This window comes from Octopus bimaculoides, chromosome 27 (genome assembly GCF_046866305.1).
Source record: "Octopus bimaculoides isolate indiv1 chromosome 27, ASM4686630v1, whole genome shotgun sequence".
Taxonomy (NCBI): Eukaryota; Metazoa; Mollusca; class Cephalopoda; order Octopoda; family Octopodidae; genus Octopus; species Octopus bimaculoides.
Window position 1 is genome coordinate 4,393,857 of NC_142954.1, and position 18,882 is coordinate 4,412,738.

The 18,882-nt window shown below is 40.0% G+C and overlaps 1 protein-coding gene across 2 annotated transcripts; it reads left to right on the forward strand.

Moving 5' to 3' along the window:
* Positions 1-353: 353 nt before the first annotated feature.
* LOC106883795 (Na(+)/citrate cotransporter) lies at positions 354-17,637 on the forward strand. 2 transcript variants are annotated; one of them, XM_014934928.3, is made up of 15 exons: positions 354-487; positions 6,429-6,591; positions 7,355-7,504; positions 9,553-9,668; positions 10,057-10,187; positions 10,892-10,997; positions 11,564-11,701; positions 12,478-12,606; positions 12,949-13,044; positions 13,922-14,026; positions 14,380-14,471; positions 15,125-15,240; positions 16,194-16,355; positions 16,672-16,809; positions 17,347-17,637. In XM_014934928.3, exons 2-15 carry the CDS (start codon positions 6,484-6,486, stop codon positions 17,506-17,508), a joined length of 1,749 nt encoding a protein of 582 aa, XP_014790414.2. In that variant the 5' UTR covers positions 354-487; positions 6,429-6,483; the 3' UTR covers positions 17,509-17,637. The 2 variants fall into 2 exon arrangements, with proteins under 2 accessions (XP_014790414.2, XP_014790416.2); XM_014934930.3 differs by lacking the exon at positions 7,355-7,504.
* Positions 17,638-18,882: the final 1,245 nt, after the last annotated feature.

Below are 18,882 nucleotides of genomic sequence, written 5' to 3' on the forward strand. Positions count from 1 at the left end.
ACCACCACCCAACACTGCCAGCACCACCCCCGACGCTGCCAGCACCACCCCCCAACACAGCCAGCACCACCCCCCAACACAGCCAGCACCACCCCCAACACTACCAGCACCACCCCCTACACTGCCAGCACCCCCCCCCCAACACTACCAGCACCACCCCCAACACAGCCAGCACCACCCCCCAACACAGCCAGCACCACCCCCAACACAGCCAGCACCACCCCCAACACAGCCAGCACCACCCCCAACACTTCCAATGCCTACTACTGTTACTGTCAATACCAACCACAACTGCCACTACTACTACTATTACTACTACTACGATGACGACCACCACCACTAATGCTACCACCACCACTACTACTACTACTATTACCACCACCACCACCACTACTACTACTACTACTACTATCACAACCACCACTGCCACTAATATCAATGCCAGTGGTTTCAGAGAAGACACCTGTATTTCTTTTACCTCTGACAGGTAAGTTCTACCTGAGTGTATGCATATGTATGTGTGTGTGTGTACAAGCAAATATCTATTGATTGATCTGTCTATGTATTGTTTATTTATTTCTCTCTCTTTCCCCTCTACACACACACACACACACACATATGTGTACATATATGCATATACATACATACATACATACATATATATATTACAAATTAAAAGGGTAAAGGTTTATCAATTTATTAATTTATTAATAAATCAACAATTAATAATTTTTACCAAGCCCTTCGGTATGTAAGCACCATTATCGCTGGAGAACTTATTTAAAAGTTCTTATACATTTATAAACATATACATTATATATATATATATATATATATATATGTGTGTGTGTGTGTGTGTGTTTTATACTGTAAAACTTAATTTAATTTTAATTTTTAATAAATTGAATTTAATTGAGTTTTTACCTGTAAATTTGGATTTTTATCCCTAATAATATATATATATATATATATATATATATATATATATATATATATATATATATATATATGTATGTATGTATATATAAATATAATTTTGAGAAGGATCACCATTGTACAATTTAGACAATGTATGAATTGTATAATGGTGATCTTTCTCTGAATTATATTTATATATATATATAAATATATTGTGAAATTTAATTTAGTATTAGTAAATTGAATATTCCTCTACGTTTGGAATGATATATTCCTTAATATTATTATTATATATTTATATATATATATATATATATATATATATATATATATATAATAATAATAATAATATTAGGGATAAAAATCCAAAATTACAGGTAAAAACTCTATTAAAAATTAAAATTAAATTAAGTTTCACAGTATAAAATATATATAAATATATAGTTTTAGGGGAAAGAACTCATGAACTCATCGATGAAAATCCACTGTCACACATAGAAAAATTAATAATTAAAAGCACAATAAATAATTATAATATAATAAGTATATATAATATAAGATAATAATTATCTTTATCTTATGATATTTACTTTGTATTATATTATACTTATTTATTGTGCTTTTACTAATTAATTTTTCTATATGTGACTGTGGATGTTCATTGATGAGTTCATGAACCTTGGTTAAAAAAAAAAGAAGTTAATATAACTCAACAGAACATGTGTTACAACCAAAATAATTGTAATATATGCATGTTCACAACCTTTCTCAAATAATTAATGCAAATGAATTAACAGTAGAAAGTACATTACTCTACTTTGTTAAGAAGAGGCTAAACATTAAATTAAGTGTTGTAATATATATATGTATGTACACACACACACACACGTGTGTGTGTGTGTTATGTAGAAAAGGAGTAGGTAGTAACTCTATAAGATGTACCCAGTGCAAGCTATGGACACATAAGAGGTGCAGCAATATCAAAGGCAGATTAACTACGAAGTTAGTTTTTTGTATGTGGCAGATGTTCAGGTGCAATAAACACTGTAAACAAACAGGAAACAACTTCTATCTCATTCCAGGGAGAAAAACTAGAGGTAGTCGATAGCTTCCGCTATCTGGATGACCAAGTTAGTAGTGGGGGTGGGTGCGCTGAAAGTGTAGCTGCTAGAATAGGAATAGCCTGGGCAAAGTTTAGAGAGCTCTTACCCCTGCTGGCGACAAAGGGACTCTCACTCAGAGTAAAAGGCAGACTGTATGACGCATGTGTACGAACAGCCATGCTACATGGCAGTGAAACATGGGCTGTAACTGCTGAGGACATGCGTAAGCTCACAAGGAATGAAGCCAGTATGCTCCGTTGGATGTGTAATGTCAATGTGAATACCCGTCAGAGTGTAAGTATCTTGAGAGAAAAGCTGAACATAAGAAGCATCAGTTGTGGTGTGCAAGAGAGACGATTGCGCTGGTATGGACATGTGGTGAGAACGAATGAAGATAGCTGTGTGAAAAAGTGCCACACCCTAACAGTTGAGGGAACCCGTGGAAGAGGTAGGCCCAGGAAGACCTGGGCTGAGGTGGTGAGGCAAGACCTTCAAACATTGGGCCTCTCCGAGGCGATGACTACTGACCGAGACCTTTGGAAATGTGCTGTGCGTGAGAAGACCCAGCAAGCCAAGTCAGATCATTGCCAGTGCCCCTGGACTGGCTCTTGTGCGGGTGGCACACGGGATGCACCATTTTGAGCGTGGCCATTGCCAGTACCGCCTGACTGGCCTTCATAAGATTTTCGAGTGAGATCGTTGCCAGTGCCGCTGGACTGGCTCTTGTGCGGGTGGCACATAAAAGACACCATTTTGAGCATGGCCATTGCCAGTACCGCCTGACTGGCCCTCGTGCAGGTGACACATAAAAGCACCCACTACACTCTTGGAGTGGTTGGCGTTAGGAAGGGCATCCAGCTGTAGAAACTCTGCCAAATTAGATTGGAGCCTGGTGTTGCCATCCGGTTTCACCAGTCCTCAGTCAAATCGTCCAACCCATGCCAGCATGGAAAGCGGGCGTTAAACGATGATGATGATGATGATATATATATATATATATGCACTATCTTTGCCTTCTTCATTTTCCATAGCTAGGCTATTTTTGCCTTCCTTCTTGACTATTCATGAAGCAAAGGGATGCTACAGCATTAACTACATAGCTGCCTGTTTTGGACAGACTACTGTTTGTTTCAGTTATTGCAACCATTCAGCATCCTTCTTGTTCTCTTTGTCTTTGCTCCAGATGTCACGCCAAAACCTTCGACTTCCAATGTTATCTGGTATCAACTTTTCATCTGTACACTCTCCATTTATTTCTTTATAGAATCTCTTCTGGTCTACTCTGAATGACCTATTCTGCTCGGTAACCCTTCATTCTTTGGTCGTATCTTACCATCTTTGCTTTCTTTGCAACAAGGCGCTGTTTCAATTCTTCCATTACTACTTTCAGACCCTTTCTTTCAATATCATACTTCCTTTTCAGTGCCCTTTATTTTTGTTCGCTTTTAAGCTTCCCTTTCCCTTTTCGGTCTCTTTACTCTTTTACTTGTTTCAGTCATTTGACTGTGGCCATGCTGGAGCACCGCCTTTAGTCGAGCAAATCAACCCCGGGACTTATTCTTTGTAAGCCTAGTACTTATTCTATCGGTCTCTTTTGCCGAACCGCTAGGTGACGGGGACATAAACACACCAGCATCATTTGTCAAGCAATGCTAGGGGGGACAAACACAAATACACACACATATATATGTACATATATACGACGGGCTTCTTTCAATTTCCGTCTACCAAATCCACTCACAAGGCTTTGGTCGGCCCGAGGCTATAGTAGAAGACACTTGCCCAAGGTGCCACACAGTGGGACTGAACCCGGGACCATGTGGTTGGTTAGCAAGCTACTTACCACACAGCCACTATTTTTAGAATGACATTGTAAGATAAGCATGAGAGGCTGGATCTGGTCAGTTTGGATATAAACACGAAGAATATTTAGACTGGATATGTCCGGTTTAAATGCTAAAGGATTAAGAATTTTCATTTTAACCCCTTATTTTCTTTTCTCCCCTCCCCTTTCATGACTTCTTCCTTTTCACTGTTACACCCGCCTTTCCCATTCTCTTCTGACATTTACACCTCACTATCTTCACCATTAGCTTATCTGACCTCCCCTACACCTTCCTTCAATATTTTCACCTCCAAATATTATAAAATTCTGATAATTAATGGAAGGTCACAACTCTTAAAATGATTTCTTTAATCATACAATTAACACCATTCTCATAATGATTGCTTCATCATGCTGGCAAGGAGAGTGTCAAAAATATTTATCCACAATGCACCCACTACACTCTCTGAGTGGTTGGCGTAAGGAAGGGCATCCAGCTGTAGAAACTCTGCCAAATCAGATTGGAGCCTGGTGTAGCCATCTGGTTCACCAGTCCTCAGTCAAATCGTCCAACCCATGCTAGCATGGAAAGCAGACGTTAAATGATGATGATAATGATTATTGCTATAATTATTATTATTACTATTATTATGTGACACGTGAAAAGACATTCGAGCGAGATCGTTGCCAGTGCCGCTGGACTGGCTCCTGTGCAGGTGGCACGTAAAATACACCATTTCGAGTGTGGCCGTTGCCAGTACCTCTTGACTGGCCTTCGTGCCGGTGGCACGTAAAAGCACCCACTACACTCTCGGAGTGGTTGGCGTTAGGAAGGGCATCCAGCTGTAGGTGTAGCCATCTGGTTTCACCAGTCCTCAGTCAAATCGTCCAACCCATGCTAGCATGGAAAGCGGACGTTAAACGATGATGATGATGTTTTAATTAATGTGTCATTCAGTGCAGGATTGTGCTGTTTACTCGTTTATTAATTTTTTGATTTTTAGGCATGAAAATGTTTATTTCAACACAGAAATAATTAAAATCTAACAAAATATAAATATAAATACCTATCGGCCGCAGAAATCCATGATATATTGAGGAGCGGCCACAGAAATCCATGATATATTGAGGGGTCTGCAATATAAATTTACATATATTAGCCAGAAAAATTCATGGAGTACTGAGAGCACAATAGGTGAAACCTGATATGGCAAGTGATTACTCTGTGTGTGTGTGTATGTGTATATATATATATATATATATATAATATATATATATATATATATATATATAATGTGTGTGTGTGTGTGTGTGTGTATACTCTCTTTTACTCTTTTACTTGTTTCAGTCATTTGACTGCGGCCATGCTGGAGCACCGCCTTTAGTTGAGCAAATCGACCCCAGGGATTATTCTTTGTAAGCCTAGTACTTATTCTATCGGTCTCTTTTGCCGAACTGCTAAGTTACGGGGACGGAAGCACACCACCATCGGTTGTCAAGCGATGTTGGGGGGAAAAACACAGTCACACAAACATATAAACACACACATACATATATATATATATATACATATATACGACAGGCTTCTTTCAGTTTCCATCTACCAAATCCACTCACAAGGCTTTGGTCGACCCGAGGCTATAGTAGAAGATACTTGCCCAAGGTGCTACGCAGTAGGAATGAACCCGGAACCATGTGGTTGGTAAGCAAGCTACTTACCAACTTTTCGTAATGAGATAAAAAACCAAGGTTGTGTATCATATAGAACATTTATAAATAGAATGTCTTACAGCTGTTTCCAGGATATTTATTATATCCCTTCATCGAAGACGATGTGAGAGGATGGTTAAGTAATAGTTAGTTTAGTTAAGATAGGAAATAGAGAGTGAGTGTAGGGATATTGTATTTGTAAATCCATTGTTTAGGCTGAATGGTATACACATAAGATTCCATCCAACATCAACATCGGCAGGCTTAATAACACCAACACATGCACCACCTGCAACAAACACGGAGGCAGTAACGCTACCGATGCAACCACTGCCTCCAGTGGCACCACCACCAACAGCCCCAGCTCCAACACCATCGGCAGCACCACTAGCAGCAACAACAGCAGCATCGATGGCAACAACAACACTGACAACTACAACCACAACAGCAGCACCAACAGCACCAGTGGTAGCAGCAACAACAACAGTAACAGTAGGCACGACGCCAACTCCACGCATCGAAGGAAATACATTGGATGTGTAGGAACTTCAACCATTGGTCCTCCTTCAGGGTCCCAGAAAGGAGATATGTAACATGCTGGCCAACAAGGACAGACAAAGGGATTAAATTGATTACATTGACCCCAGTGCATAACTGGAACTTTTTCAATCAACCCTGAAAGTATGAAAGACAAAGTCGACCTCAGCGGAATTTGAACTCAGAACATAATTGCAGACGAAGTCCCGTTAAGCATTTCGCCTGGCGGCAACCTCGGCAACGGGGACTGCATAGATATTGACGATGGTTATGATGATGTATATTATTCAACCCGCTGATATATGTTCGTGCTTGTTTTATCTTTTTCTTTGCAGCAATCCAGCGTGAGGAGTTCAATCCCAGCTCTTGTTCATTCTTCATTATCTCATCATGGGCCTCAAAATAGTCCTTAAGAAACTTTTGCTTATCCGTAACATCTTAATTGTGGTTCTCACCCCATTGTTACTGTTACCTATACCAATCCTTGTGGGTTCAAAGGTAAGTTTTTTTCTCCCCAGCAGAGGGCACTGTTGGGTATCTTTTTCTGTCACATGACCTTAGATATGAATAGGGTGGAGGGTTTGTCTTTTATTGGGTTTAGTGTTTAGAAAGGGCTGTGCCCATGGCCACTACCTGACCCTTCTGAGATTCATGTGGGTGAAGTGAGGTCGGCGTAGGCCCGTGGCTTAGTGGTCAGGGTATTCAGCTCACAATCGTAAGGTCATGAGTTCGAATCTCAGTGGTGCATTGTGTCCTTGAGCAAGGCACTTTATTTCACTTTATTGCTCCAGTTCACTCACCTGGCAAAAATGAGTTGTACCTGTAATTCAAAGGACCAGCCTTGACACATTCTGTTTCACATTGTATTTCCCTGAGAACAACGTCAAGGGTACATGTGTCTGTGGAGCGCTCAGCCACTTGCACATTAATTTCTTGGTGGTGGTTGATGTAGTGTTTGTAGTAGCAGCAGCAGCAGCAGCAGTAGCAGCAGTAGCAGTAGTAGTAGTAGTAGTAGTAGTGATGGTTGTGGTAGTGGTTGTGGTGGCGGCAGTGGTGATAAGTAGTAGTGGTGAAGGTGGTAGTCGTGGTGCTGCTGGTGTTGCTGATGGTGGTGATGCTGGACACTGGACATTGAACAGTACATCAGGTCAAGGGGTCAACCACCACCCCCTAAGTGCTATCCCCTATGAACCCTGTCATGCTCTAACCCTACAGAACTCCCCCCAGACTTGTGATGCTCTACCGATTCTCTTTCCAACAGGAAGCTAAATGTGCCTACTGCATATTACTAATAGCAATCTTCTGGATCAGCGAGGCCCTGCCCATAGCCGTCACTGCCCTCCTGCCTCTGGTGTTGTTCCCGGTGTTAGGGGTGGCTGAAGCAAAGCCCATAGCCGGAAATTATATCAACGTGAGTAAAGTGCATTTATTTGTCTTTTATTCAAAAGAAACATCACGATAATTGTATAACCCTTATCGTCATCATCGTCATCACCATTGTTTAACGTCTGTTTTCCATGCTGGCATGGGTTGGACGGTTCGACTGGGGTCTGGGAAGCCAGGAGGCTGCACCAGGGTCCAGTCTGATCTGGCAGAGTTTCTACAGCTGGATGCCCTTCCTAACGCCAACCACTCCGAGAGTGTAGTGGGTGCTTTTTACGTGCCACCGGTACCAGGACCAGAGGAGCTGGCATTGACCACAATCAGTTGGTGCTTTTTACATGCCACCGGCATGGAAGCCAGTCAAGGCGGCACTGGCATCAGCCACGTTTGGATGGTGCTTTTTACATGCTACCGGCATGGGGCTCACAACTACAATTTCCATTTGATTTGATTTTAATATTGATGTTGATGTACTTGACTCAATAGCTCCCCTCAAGTACGGCATGTCCCCCTACGATCCAAGGTACTTTTGAGTGGGCTGGTTATGCAGCACTGGTATACGTTACAGCTGTGAACTCACTTTATTTGCCAGGTCTTCTCAGTCACAGCATACCTCCAGAGGTGTCGGCCTTTTGTCATTGCCTCTGTGAGGCCCAACGTTTGAAGATCATGCTTCACCACCTCATCCCATGTCTTCCTGGGTCTCCCTCTACCACAGATTCCTTCCACTGTTTGGACATATATATTTATATAAGTTAATAGAGTTAGAGGTTGAAATTACAATCAAAAAGATAAAAGTATCCATTATACTACCAGTATAATTACCTATGTTAACCCTGGACATACATATGCAAGCATATTATGCACACAGATTACAGATAATGACAAAGATAAACATGAATTTATCAGAAATCAAATCTAAAATAAACAGTTTGTTTATAAATACAAATATTATTATTTCTAAATCTCTCTAAAGGAGATTACAGCAGCAATACTGGATTTTACTAGTTATCACCAAGCTAACACGGCAGTCCAGAAAAATAGGACGAATGCTGCCATTGATTAGCTCCAAGAGGCCATCGCCTCTAGCTAGCTATGTGACACACAAACCTGTGTCCATTACACAGGGAAGGTCATCAGCTTCCCCATGCTGGTTCAAGCACCCACAGACTAGTTTCGGGGTATTTGCCCCTTATCAATGTGGAGTAGCCGAACGCAGCAGGCATTACTGTTGACTGTCTGTTTGAAGGTTTATAAATATTCAGTGGAACACATCCACTGGTTTTCAAAAATAGAAATATTATTATTTCTAAATCTCTCTAAACCTTCAAACAGACACAGTCAACAGCGATGCCGGCTGCGTTCGGTTACTCCACATTGATAAGGGGCAAATACCCCGAAACTAGTCTGTGGATACTTGAACCAGCATGGGAAAGCTGCTGACCCCTCCTGTTTGAAGGTTGTAATGGACACAGGTTCGTGTGTCACATAGCTAGCTACAGGTGATGGCCTCTTAGAGCTAATAAACTGCAGCATTTATCCTAGTTTTCTGAACTGCCATGTTAGTTTGGCAATAACTATTAACATCCAGTACTTTTATATATATATATATATATATATATATATACACACACACTCATGCATGCACACACGTATGCATGCCGACACACATGCACACACACACAAGAAATTAAAGAAATGCCAAGAGAACAGGAATTATATAACCAACTTCATTAGCTTACAGTTGTTTCTGCTATGACATGCACAGCACTCAGAGCTTTATTCTGAAGCAAGTGTATTTTGAGTTCTAACACCAGTTTATTAGTATCTCTATACCTCATAAAAATATGGAACGTGCATTTTCCAGAAATATGTCTTAAAAAAATCCGCCCCTATATGCAAAGTTTTTCCTATATTACATGCTTTAATGCACTGAAAATATATTTTTCCTAAATATGTGCCACTGAAATTAGGGTGTATCTAATATATCTGTATGGTTTTTATGCCATCAAATACTGTAGTTATTTGTAAGTGTCAAGTTGTTCAGCTGTTTTGGTTTTTTTCTTCCCCTTCCAGAACACATCAATGCTATTTGTCGGTGGACTGCTAGTTGCCATTTCTATAGAAACCTGGAATTTGCATAAAAGAATTGCCTTACATACACTTCTTATATTTGGAACAGAACCTAAAAGGTAAAAATAAAGAACCATTCTTTCTTTTTATTAAGGGATCCTGGCTGGGTTCTGAGGGCCATCATCATGATTGTTGAACATCCATCTTCCATACTGGCATGGGTTGGACAGTGCAATAGGGTCTGACATGATTCCTATGGCTGGATGTTCTTCCTAATGCCAACCACTTTATAGAGTGTACTGGTTGCTGTTTTTATGATACCAGCACTCCCCCACCACCACCACCACCACTGCCACCGCCGTTGCTGCTACTGCTGCTTCTGCTGCTTGCCCAATAACATCCATACACAACCAAAACCCTAAAAGAAAAACAAAAGCAACTTCTAGACCCCACCCCACCCCCTATCCTTCGTCCCCATCTTTCTCATTGTCGTTTTTACAACCCTAGGTTGCTGTTTGGTTTGATGTTCATCACATGGTTCCTATCCATGTGGATTAGTAACACCGCCACAACTTCCATGATGTTACCCATTGCAGATGCCATACTGGAGCAATTAAAAAATGCGGATGAAAATTTAAGTAAGTATAATATACATACTATACACATATATATATATACATACATATATATATATATACATATATGCATATATTCAAACATACATACATAGCATGAAATTTAATATCAAAAAAATTTCTTACAAAGATTTATATGTCTAAAATAGTTTTGTATTAAAAATATATTTAAATATATGAAACACGTCACATATTTGAAAGCTTATATTCTTCATTATTTTCTCTCCCTCTTTCTTCCTGTGTTCCTTTCTGTGGAAGAGCATAGGCTCGAAACGTTAAAGACTTTTTGCACTTCCCGAGCATCAAACTAACGCATCTGTTTGTTGTCTACACCACCTGTCTTCGTCTTTTGTTTTTGTTTTTTTTTTGTGAATTCTCCCCCTATATGAAACATGCCATTTTAAAAATTTGTTAATTAATGCATCTTACGATCATTTCACAAAAGTATTGTCATTATAATAGAATCCATTGTTGATAGATACACATTGATAGACAATACTTCCGGTCAGCAGAGAACAGGACTGCTTGGAACCGCTTGAATACTCCGGAAGGTGCTCGAACAATAAGAGGTGTTACCTTAGTTCACTGGTAGTGAACAGCTGACACCGTAGTACATCTCCAGCGTTAGAAGCTGTGCAAAGGCAATAATAATAATAATAATAATAATTTGAATGCTATATGTTAAATATGAAATATTTCCTTTGTAGATAACCCTAATCATGAAGGAGAAGAACTGGATAAACTTACCATTTTAGAAAAGACAGAATGGTCAGTAGGAACAGATGAGAAAAGTTCTGCTTTAATGAAAGACAGGTGAGTAGAGCTTGGTTTGGTAACAACCTTTTTTCTGTGTTGATGAAGGCAGAGTGAGTGACTTTTGGTTTAGTTGCAGCCTGTCTGATGAGTGGAGCTTGGTTTGATAACAACCTCTGTCTTGTGTTAATGAAGGGAGAGTGAGTGACTTTTGGTTTAGTTGCAGCCTGTCTTGTGAGTGGAGCTCAATGTGGCTACAACCTCTCTCTCTCATGTTAATGAAGCACTGGTGAGTGGAACTTAGTTTCGTGACAGTGTCTTCCCTGATAGAAGAACCAAGACCTCACCAAAGTTACGAAGGTATCACACTAGACATTTCATGTCACATATTTGAAAGCTTATACTCTTTATTATAGAGGTTGACTCAAGGCACGGATGCCAATCAGGCGACACTGGCATTAGAGGCGATATGTATGTATGTATGTATATAACTGGTTTCCACACAGCCCCTGGTCTATCATAGACTTCTCCAAATAAAGTTCCACCTAGTTTCTGTCTTTCCAATTCCATTCCCAGAACTTGTTGTAATCTAACATCATTGCCTAACATTACAACTTCTCTCCCAGGAATTTTACCAAAGACAAATCCTACACCAGACTATGTAAAACTGTTTCTCTAGCCATTGCTTATGCTGCCAACACAGGAGGTACTGCTTCCATAACTGGAACTGGGCCAAATTTGGTCTTAAAAGGACAATCAGATATGTAAGTATCATCTCTCTCTCCAAAATTTACATCAACCTTCTTCGTGTTTTTTCTCATGGTTTCTCATGTACCAGCGTCCTTAGTTCCAAATAGATCAAACCATGTGCTCAAAGCCTATAGATTGTTTGGAGACACAAGTCATATTATGAAAAGCTTCTAACCATACATCTTAATGGCAAGAAAGTATTACTAGCGCATATTCCATCTCTGTATAAAATTTCAAGAAAATTGGTTGAAAACTCTAAAAGTTATGGCAGAAAATAACATTCATATGAGAATTTGCATTGAAATGTCCTATTGATATTTTTAAAAATCAATGCTGATTAAAAATTATCGGTTTTTTGAAATTCCAAGTGTGTAAGTGACCGCATGGACATAAGCCCCACACACGTGTCAAGTTTTATAAAGATTAGTTGGATAGTCTTGAAGGGGTTAAAGTAACAAATTAACAAACAGACAGAAATCGCCATTTATGTATATAGATGTTCCTACTCCTCTTTCAGATTCACACACTTTATTGCAGTGGTCCTTCAGTTTTTCCTAAGCCCTGTAAAAAGAACTCAGAAAGTTGGACCTCCAGCCAGGCCTTTCAGGATACCCTTAAAGCTAGGAACTTTTCAGCATTCCCTCATATAAATGTATAAAGTAACCTACGAATGAAGTTAATGTGCATACATATTGCTTCTCCCCCCCACACACACACACACTTTCTCTCTCTCTCTTTCTAACATTCTGTCTATCTGTGTCTCTCTCTCTCTCTCTCTCTCTTCCCACAGGTTATACCATGCGGCAGGTTTACCTCCTGTGGTGACATTCGCTACATGGATGATGTTCGGATTACCATTGGCATTGGTTAACTTGATTGTAATATGGGCTTGGCTAATTATCTTTCAGCTACATCGATGGTAAGTACCCCACCACCCAGTATCTAATACACATATCTATATAATTCCTGCCATGACCCTCTGGTTCATAAGTCTGCTTTAAAACGAAAGGGTTTCGGGTTCTGTTTCACTGAGAGGAACCATTGTCTGGTGTTGAACAGTATCTTTTGAGAAGAATATATTAGACAGAAATTGTTTCACACACACATGAGTATATATACAATTATATATATATAATCATCATCTTCAGCATTGTTTTAACATCCTCTTTTCTATGCCTTCATGGATCAGATGGACTCAGTACCAGCTGTAATTACCAATCAATTCCATTGTCTTTCCTCAAATTCTTTGTTCTATTTCTAGTGACTTAAAATCGTGTGTTCGAACTAAAGTCTCAAAGAATGACACCAGAGTCAGAAATATCATTGAACAGCATCTAAAGGCGCTGGGACCGATTTCGTACGTATCACCAACATAACTACTTTTATTTCCTTCTAGCTTCCCCTTCATCACTCCCATTCCATCTTCTGTGAGGTAACCATGTAGTTTCTGCACAGCATGAAACCTCTTCTGTTCAGGCCCCCTTCTAACGTACTTTAATCCTGTAAAAGCACCCACTACACTCTCGGAGTGGTTGGCGTTAGGAAGGGCATCCAGCTGTAGAAACTCTGCCAGATTAGACTGAGGCCTGGTGTAGCCATCTGGTTTACCAGTCCACAGTCAAATCGTCCAACCCATGCTAGCATGGAAAACAGACGTTAAACGATGATGATGACAATGATGATGAATAAAGCTACCCCCTTCTCTACTGCAGCCCCACTCACTCAGAAAGGATCTTAGTTTTGCAAGCTATTTGGCAATCACACAAGTGCTGATGCCATGAAAAGTGCACCCAGTGCATGCTGCAAAGGGGGTGCTGTTAGGAAGGGAATCCAACTGCAGAAACCATGCCAAAGAAGATATAGGAGCACCAATGCAGTCCTTGCACCTGATGGATCCCACCAAGCTGTCCGACTCACATGTTATTAATTCCAGTTGTTTTTTTTTTTTTTGGCATTGTTAACACTTTTAGCATAAATCTTCAGGTCGTCTACAAAGAAATTATGAGTTACATTGATATTTCTAGCATTTGAAGATCCGAGAATGTAACCATTTGTTTTAGTGTTGTCTGGTGGGGGTTTGTCTAAGGAGGATTTTGTCCTCAGTGTGATTTTGTCCTAGTACCTACATCACCAATACCAGCAGTACAATAGCCACCACCACTACCACAATCCACCCCCTCATATCATCACCACCATACACTGTGTCCTGACCAAAATTCTTCAATTTATTGCAGATTTGCTGAAGTTCTCATTGGTTTCTGTTTTGTATTCTTGGTTTTGCTCTGGATCACACGTGACCTGCAGCAGGCTGGAGGCTGGCAGATGCTGTTTCAACCAAAGTAAATCTTGTTCTTATACATTTATTTCTCTCGTAGAGTAAGATGGTAAGCTGGAATAATTGTCAGCATGTTGGAAAAAATGCTTAACAACATTTTTTATAATGTGCCTTGTGTCTCCAAGCAATTTTTTAGGCTCTGAGCCCATGTTCTATTTAAATAATATTGTTCTGTTTGAATAAATATAAACAAAATCCTCATTTTTGATTTAATGACCATCCAGTTGATGGACTCATCTGGTCTGTTCATAAATATACAAGCTCAAATAGCTGCCATATTAATCATCACTTAAGATCTATAAAATAACAATGTCCAGGTAATACATGGAGCACCTGTCTTAATTTTGTCTTCCACAGGTACATGACAGATGCCACACCTGCCATCTTTGTGGCCATTCTTCTGTTTATTTTGCCATCCAACATCTCTAGTTTTACAAAGAAAGGATACAGTATGTACATATATCTACCTGTGTACTTAGCTATTTACCTGTTCATCTAACTACCTGCTTCCTTATCTGTGTACCTTATTACTTATCTACCTGCCTATTCATCCACTTACCTGCCCACTTACCTGTCTACCTCTTCACCTATCTCACTGTCCACCGGTGTATCCACTTACCTGTATACCTGTCCACTTATCTACCTACCTCTCTACTTATCCAGTTATCTTCATGCCCATGGTCATCTATCTACATATCTAACACCCCACCTGTCTATCAGTTTCCCTACCTGTCCACCTATCTATCCACCTGATCACACATCTGTATATAAACCTATTCAAATTTCCCCCTATCCATTTTCTGTCTACATATCTTCCCACCCATCCATCCATCTATGTACCCACCTATTTACCTATATAAATGTCTGCCTAATTAACTCTCTACCTATCAGTGGAGAACGAAAACTCCCTTCTTTGAAAAAATAGGTAGGGGTTAGCAACATGGGAGGTATCTGCCTGTAAAGCAATGTCTTAAAATCTATTTATCTAACCTATGCTAACATGGAAAAATAGATGTTAAAAATAAAAAAATAAACACATGATGTGTGTGTGTGTTTGTTTGTTTGTGTCTCTACTGGATACTGTTTTGTTTCTGCTTATTAGCACAAGACTTTGGAGAATGGACACCCATACTTAACTGGAGAACTGCCGAGAAAAAACTCCCCTGGGGTATCGTCCTTGTGTTGGGTGGTGGATTTGCCATAGCTGATGTATCAAGGGTAAGTCAGTGGCTAAAAAGATCTATTTTATTTTATATAAAGTTGTGAATGAATGAACGAATGAATGAATGAATGAACGAATGAATGAATGAATGAATATACTCAATATACTTTAATGAATATACTTTAAGTCTGATGGGTAGGTGACAGAGTGTGCAGATATGGCCATCACTCCCTACAACACGTTATGGACTCATGCTGTAGCCATACACTCTGTCAGTCCTTGATCTCATTTCTCCTTCTTCATATTTGTCATCCACAAACCTAGTTTCCATGCCAGATGTTCTGGGCCCTGATATCATGACCAGAATATTGTAGTTTTCACCCTCCGACCATGTCCCTTAAAACTGAACTATTCACTCTACAGGGCCACTCAACTGACCCCTATCACTCACCCATAACATATCTCTTCAACATCCTCAATAAGCTGGGATCAGCCAACCAGATCCCTATTTCACACCCTCACAATGGTATTGGCCAAACCAAGGGTTTTTAGAAGCCTCACTTTGATGCCATTGCTGAGGGTGCAGTCTCTTCATATTGTGTTGAATGTCCCCTAGGATGATCTTCTTGCATCCAAACCTTACTTTGAATTTGTAGATGCAGTCTTCTGTTTGGTCAACAATGGAACCAGGGTTGTGTTGAAGCTGTCAACCTTCACACCAGTTTCAACATTATAGAAGTTCATCAATTCACTAAGACCTCTGTTCATTGACAACAGTTCCTGAACACACCACTTTATTTGTTCACTATCTCACTATTTCCCCCATTCACCACCATGTCTGTTCACCATCACACCAGTTCACTAACACTCCAGTTCATCACACCAGTATACTAACTCAACCATTCACTACCACATCTGTTCAATATCTCACCAGTTCACCACTGTTTCAGTTCATTGAGTCAGCCCCAGTTAAACTCCAATCCCACTTGTCTGTTCTTGTGTTCTTCAGGTCTCTGGGTTATCAGCAGAAATCAGCCGTCAGCTCTCCTTTCTTTCTACCAAGAAACCCTGGTTAATGAGTCTCATCCTCAGTTTCCTAGTCTCATTATTAACAGAAATAACCAGCAATGTGGCCACCGCTTCTATTTTAATGCCAATAATGACGCAAATGGTAAGTTCACATTTTTTTTTTAGATTTTCTCACTCTTTTATTGGTTTTAGTTGTTGGACTACGACCATGCTGGGTTTTTAGGGTTTTAAGGGTTTTTAACATCCTTACGACTTATTGATTCTTGTTCTTGTTTAAGGATTTAACAAGGCCAAACTAAAGTACTCTATAGTAAATGCCCTCATCATCTAAACCCTGAATTAATCAACCAAATTAAATATAACCTATTACAGTTAATTAATTTCCTTCTGAAGCCCTCCTAAACCTGCCTCAGTTTTTGAAACAGCTGTTAAGATCCAGATTTTTTATCCTCTTCCAGGCTATTTCTATGGGTATGCACCCTCTCTACCTGATGTTTCCAGCAGCTTTGGCATGTTCTTTTGCATTCATGTTACCCGTGGCAACAGCCCCAAACACAATTGCGTATTCCACTGGTCACTTGAAGGTTGTTGATATGGTGAGTATGTACCACTTATCCATGGCACCTATATTGCAGCGGTCAGAGAAATATGTGATCTTTAGTCCGATGCCGGCCTTAAATCAGGGAAGTGCATGATCAAAGACATTCGTGTTATTATGTTGACAAGTTATTTTCAGGTGTATGTGTGTGCATGTGTGTATGATATGTGCTCATGTATAAGTTACACCCCTAATTTAGTGCTGAATCTTGGTGCAACATTTTTAACCATCACATCCAAACTTGATATCAACTTTACCTGGTTTTGCAGGTAAAAATCAGACATAAAATGATGTGACTTATTCACAAGTAAATATGGTATGTTCCCTAGTCACTTATATACAATCTCCTTGTGATTATACACAATCTCCTTGTGGTTCACTAATCAAATTTCAGTTCGTTAAGCAAGTTTAATTTTCTTGAGGAAACCCATTTCTTATTCAATTTCTCCATTCAAATCTGGGTACCACAGTCTATATTGTCTCTCTCTCAAAAGTGACACAGTTTTTTTTAACCATTCTTCTTTTCTCTTTGCAGGTTTCAACTGGTTTCTTGATAAACGTAGTCTGTGTCTTAACACTGACGTTGGCCGTCCACTCATGGGGTGAATTAATATTTCACTTCAGTGAAATACCCACCGCCTTTCTCAAAAATGCCAACACAACAGTCAATGCCACTGTCCTTAATGGTGGTCACTGATTGTTAAAATTCTCTCTCTCTCTCTCTGGTGTTACTGTATTTTGTATTTTGTATTGTGGACAAGGATCAGGGATCAGGGATTAAGGAACATTTTGAAGATTCAGAAATAAATTTGCATTTTAACATTCACTTTCAGCGTTTAAGTATATATATGTGTGTATATGTATCTATATGTGTATGCATGTATGTGTATATATATATATATGTATATATATATTTTTTATTTATGCGCCCTTTTTCAAGCCTACTCAGGCTCATGGGTCCAGTTTCTATGGCATGTGTTCCCCCAGTCGGACAGGATGCCAGTCCATTGTAGCGTTACTCAAGAAACAGGAAGAAAGAGTGAGTGAAAGTTGTGGTGAAAGAGTACAACAGGGGTCGTCACCTTCCCCCTGCCAGAGCCTCGTAGAGCTCTTAGGTGTTTTCGCTCAATAAACACTCACAACGCTCGGTCTGGGAATCGAAACCGTGATCCCCTGACCAGGAGTCCACTGCCCTACTGCTTCAGTAGAAAAGGTTGTTATTATTATTATACCAGGCTCCCGTGGCTTTTATGGTTTTTTCCACGTGTAACCTTTCGAAGCGCCTCCCCCAATTGGGAGTTTTATTTGTTTATCTTTCTGTTTACACGAACGTTTTCTTTTCGGACAAAACCCTTTGTAACCTTCGTCCTGTTTTTATCCAATAAAACCAGAATCAATTATTATTATTTTGCTGTTGGCCAATTTTTGCTACCAAGAGTTACCTCCCTGTATAAAGGTTGAAAATATTTGGAAGCATTTGAAATGGCAACAACAACATTTTGGAACAACGTCTGCGATTTCTGGGAAGGGCTAAGTCGGTTACATTGGCCTCAGTACTCAATTGGGGTAATCTTTCAGTATTGTTGTTGTTGGCACGACGTCGAGGGTTCCAGTTGATCCGATCAACGGAACAGCCTGCTCGTGAAATTAACGTGCAAGTGGCTGAGCACTCCACAGACACGTGTACCCTTAACGTAGTTCTCGGGGATATTCAGCGTGACACAGTGTGACAAGGCTGACCCTTTGAATTACAGGCACAACAGAAACAGGAAGTAAGAGTGAGAGAAAGTTGTGGTGGAAGAGTACAGCAGGGTTCGCCACCATCCCCTGCCGGAGCCTCGTGGAGCTTTTAGGTGTTTTCGCTCAATAAACACTCACAACGCCCGGTCTGGGAATCGAAACCGCGATCCTATGACCGCGAGTCCGCTACCCTAACCACCGGGCCATTGCGCTTCCACAATCTTCCAGTAAATGGAGGTAAAAAAAAAGTAAATAAAAATACAAGGGAAATAACTTACGTCTTACTAGTATCATCCGTACTACTCTGAAATGTGTTTTTTTCTTTTTTAGC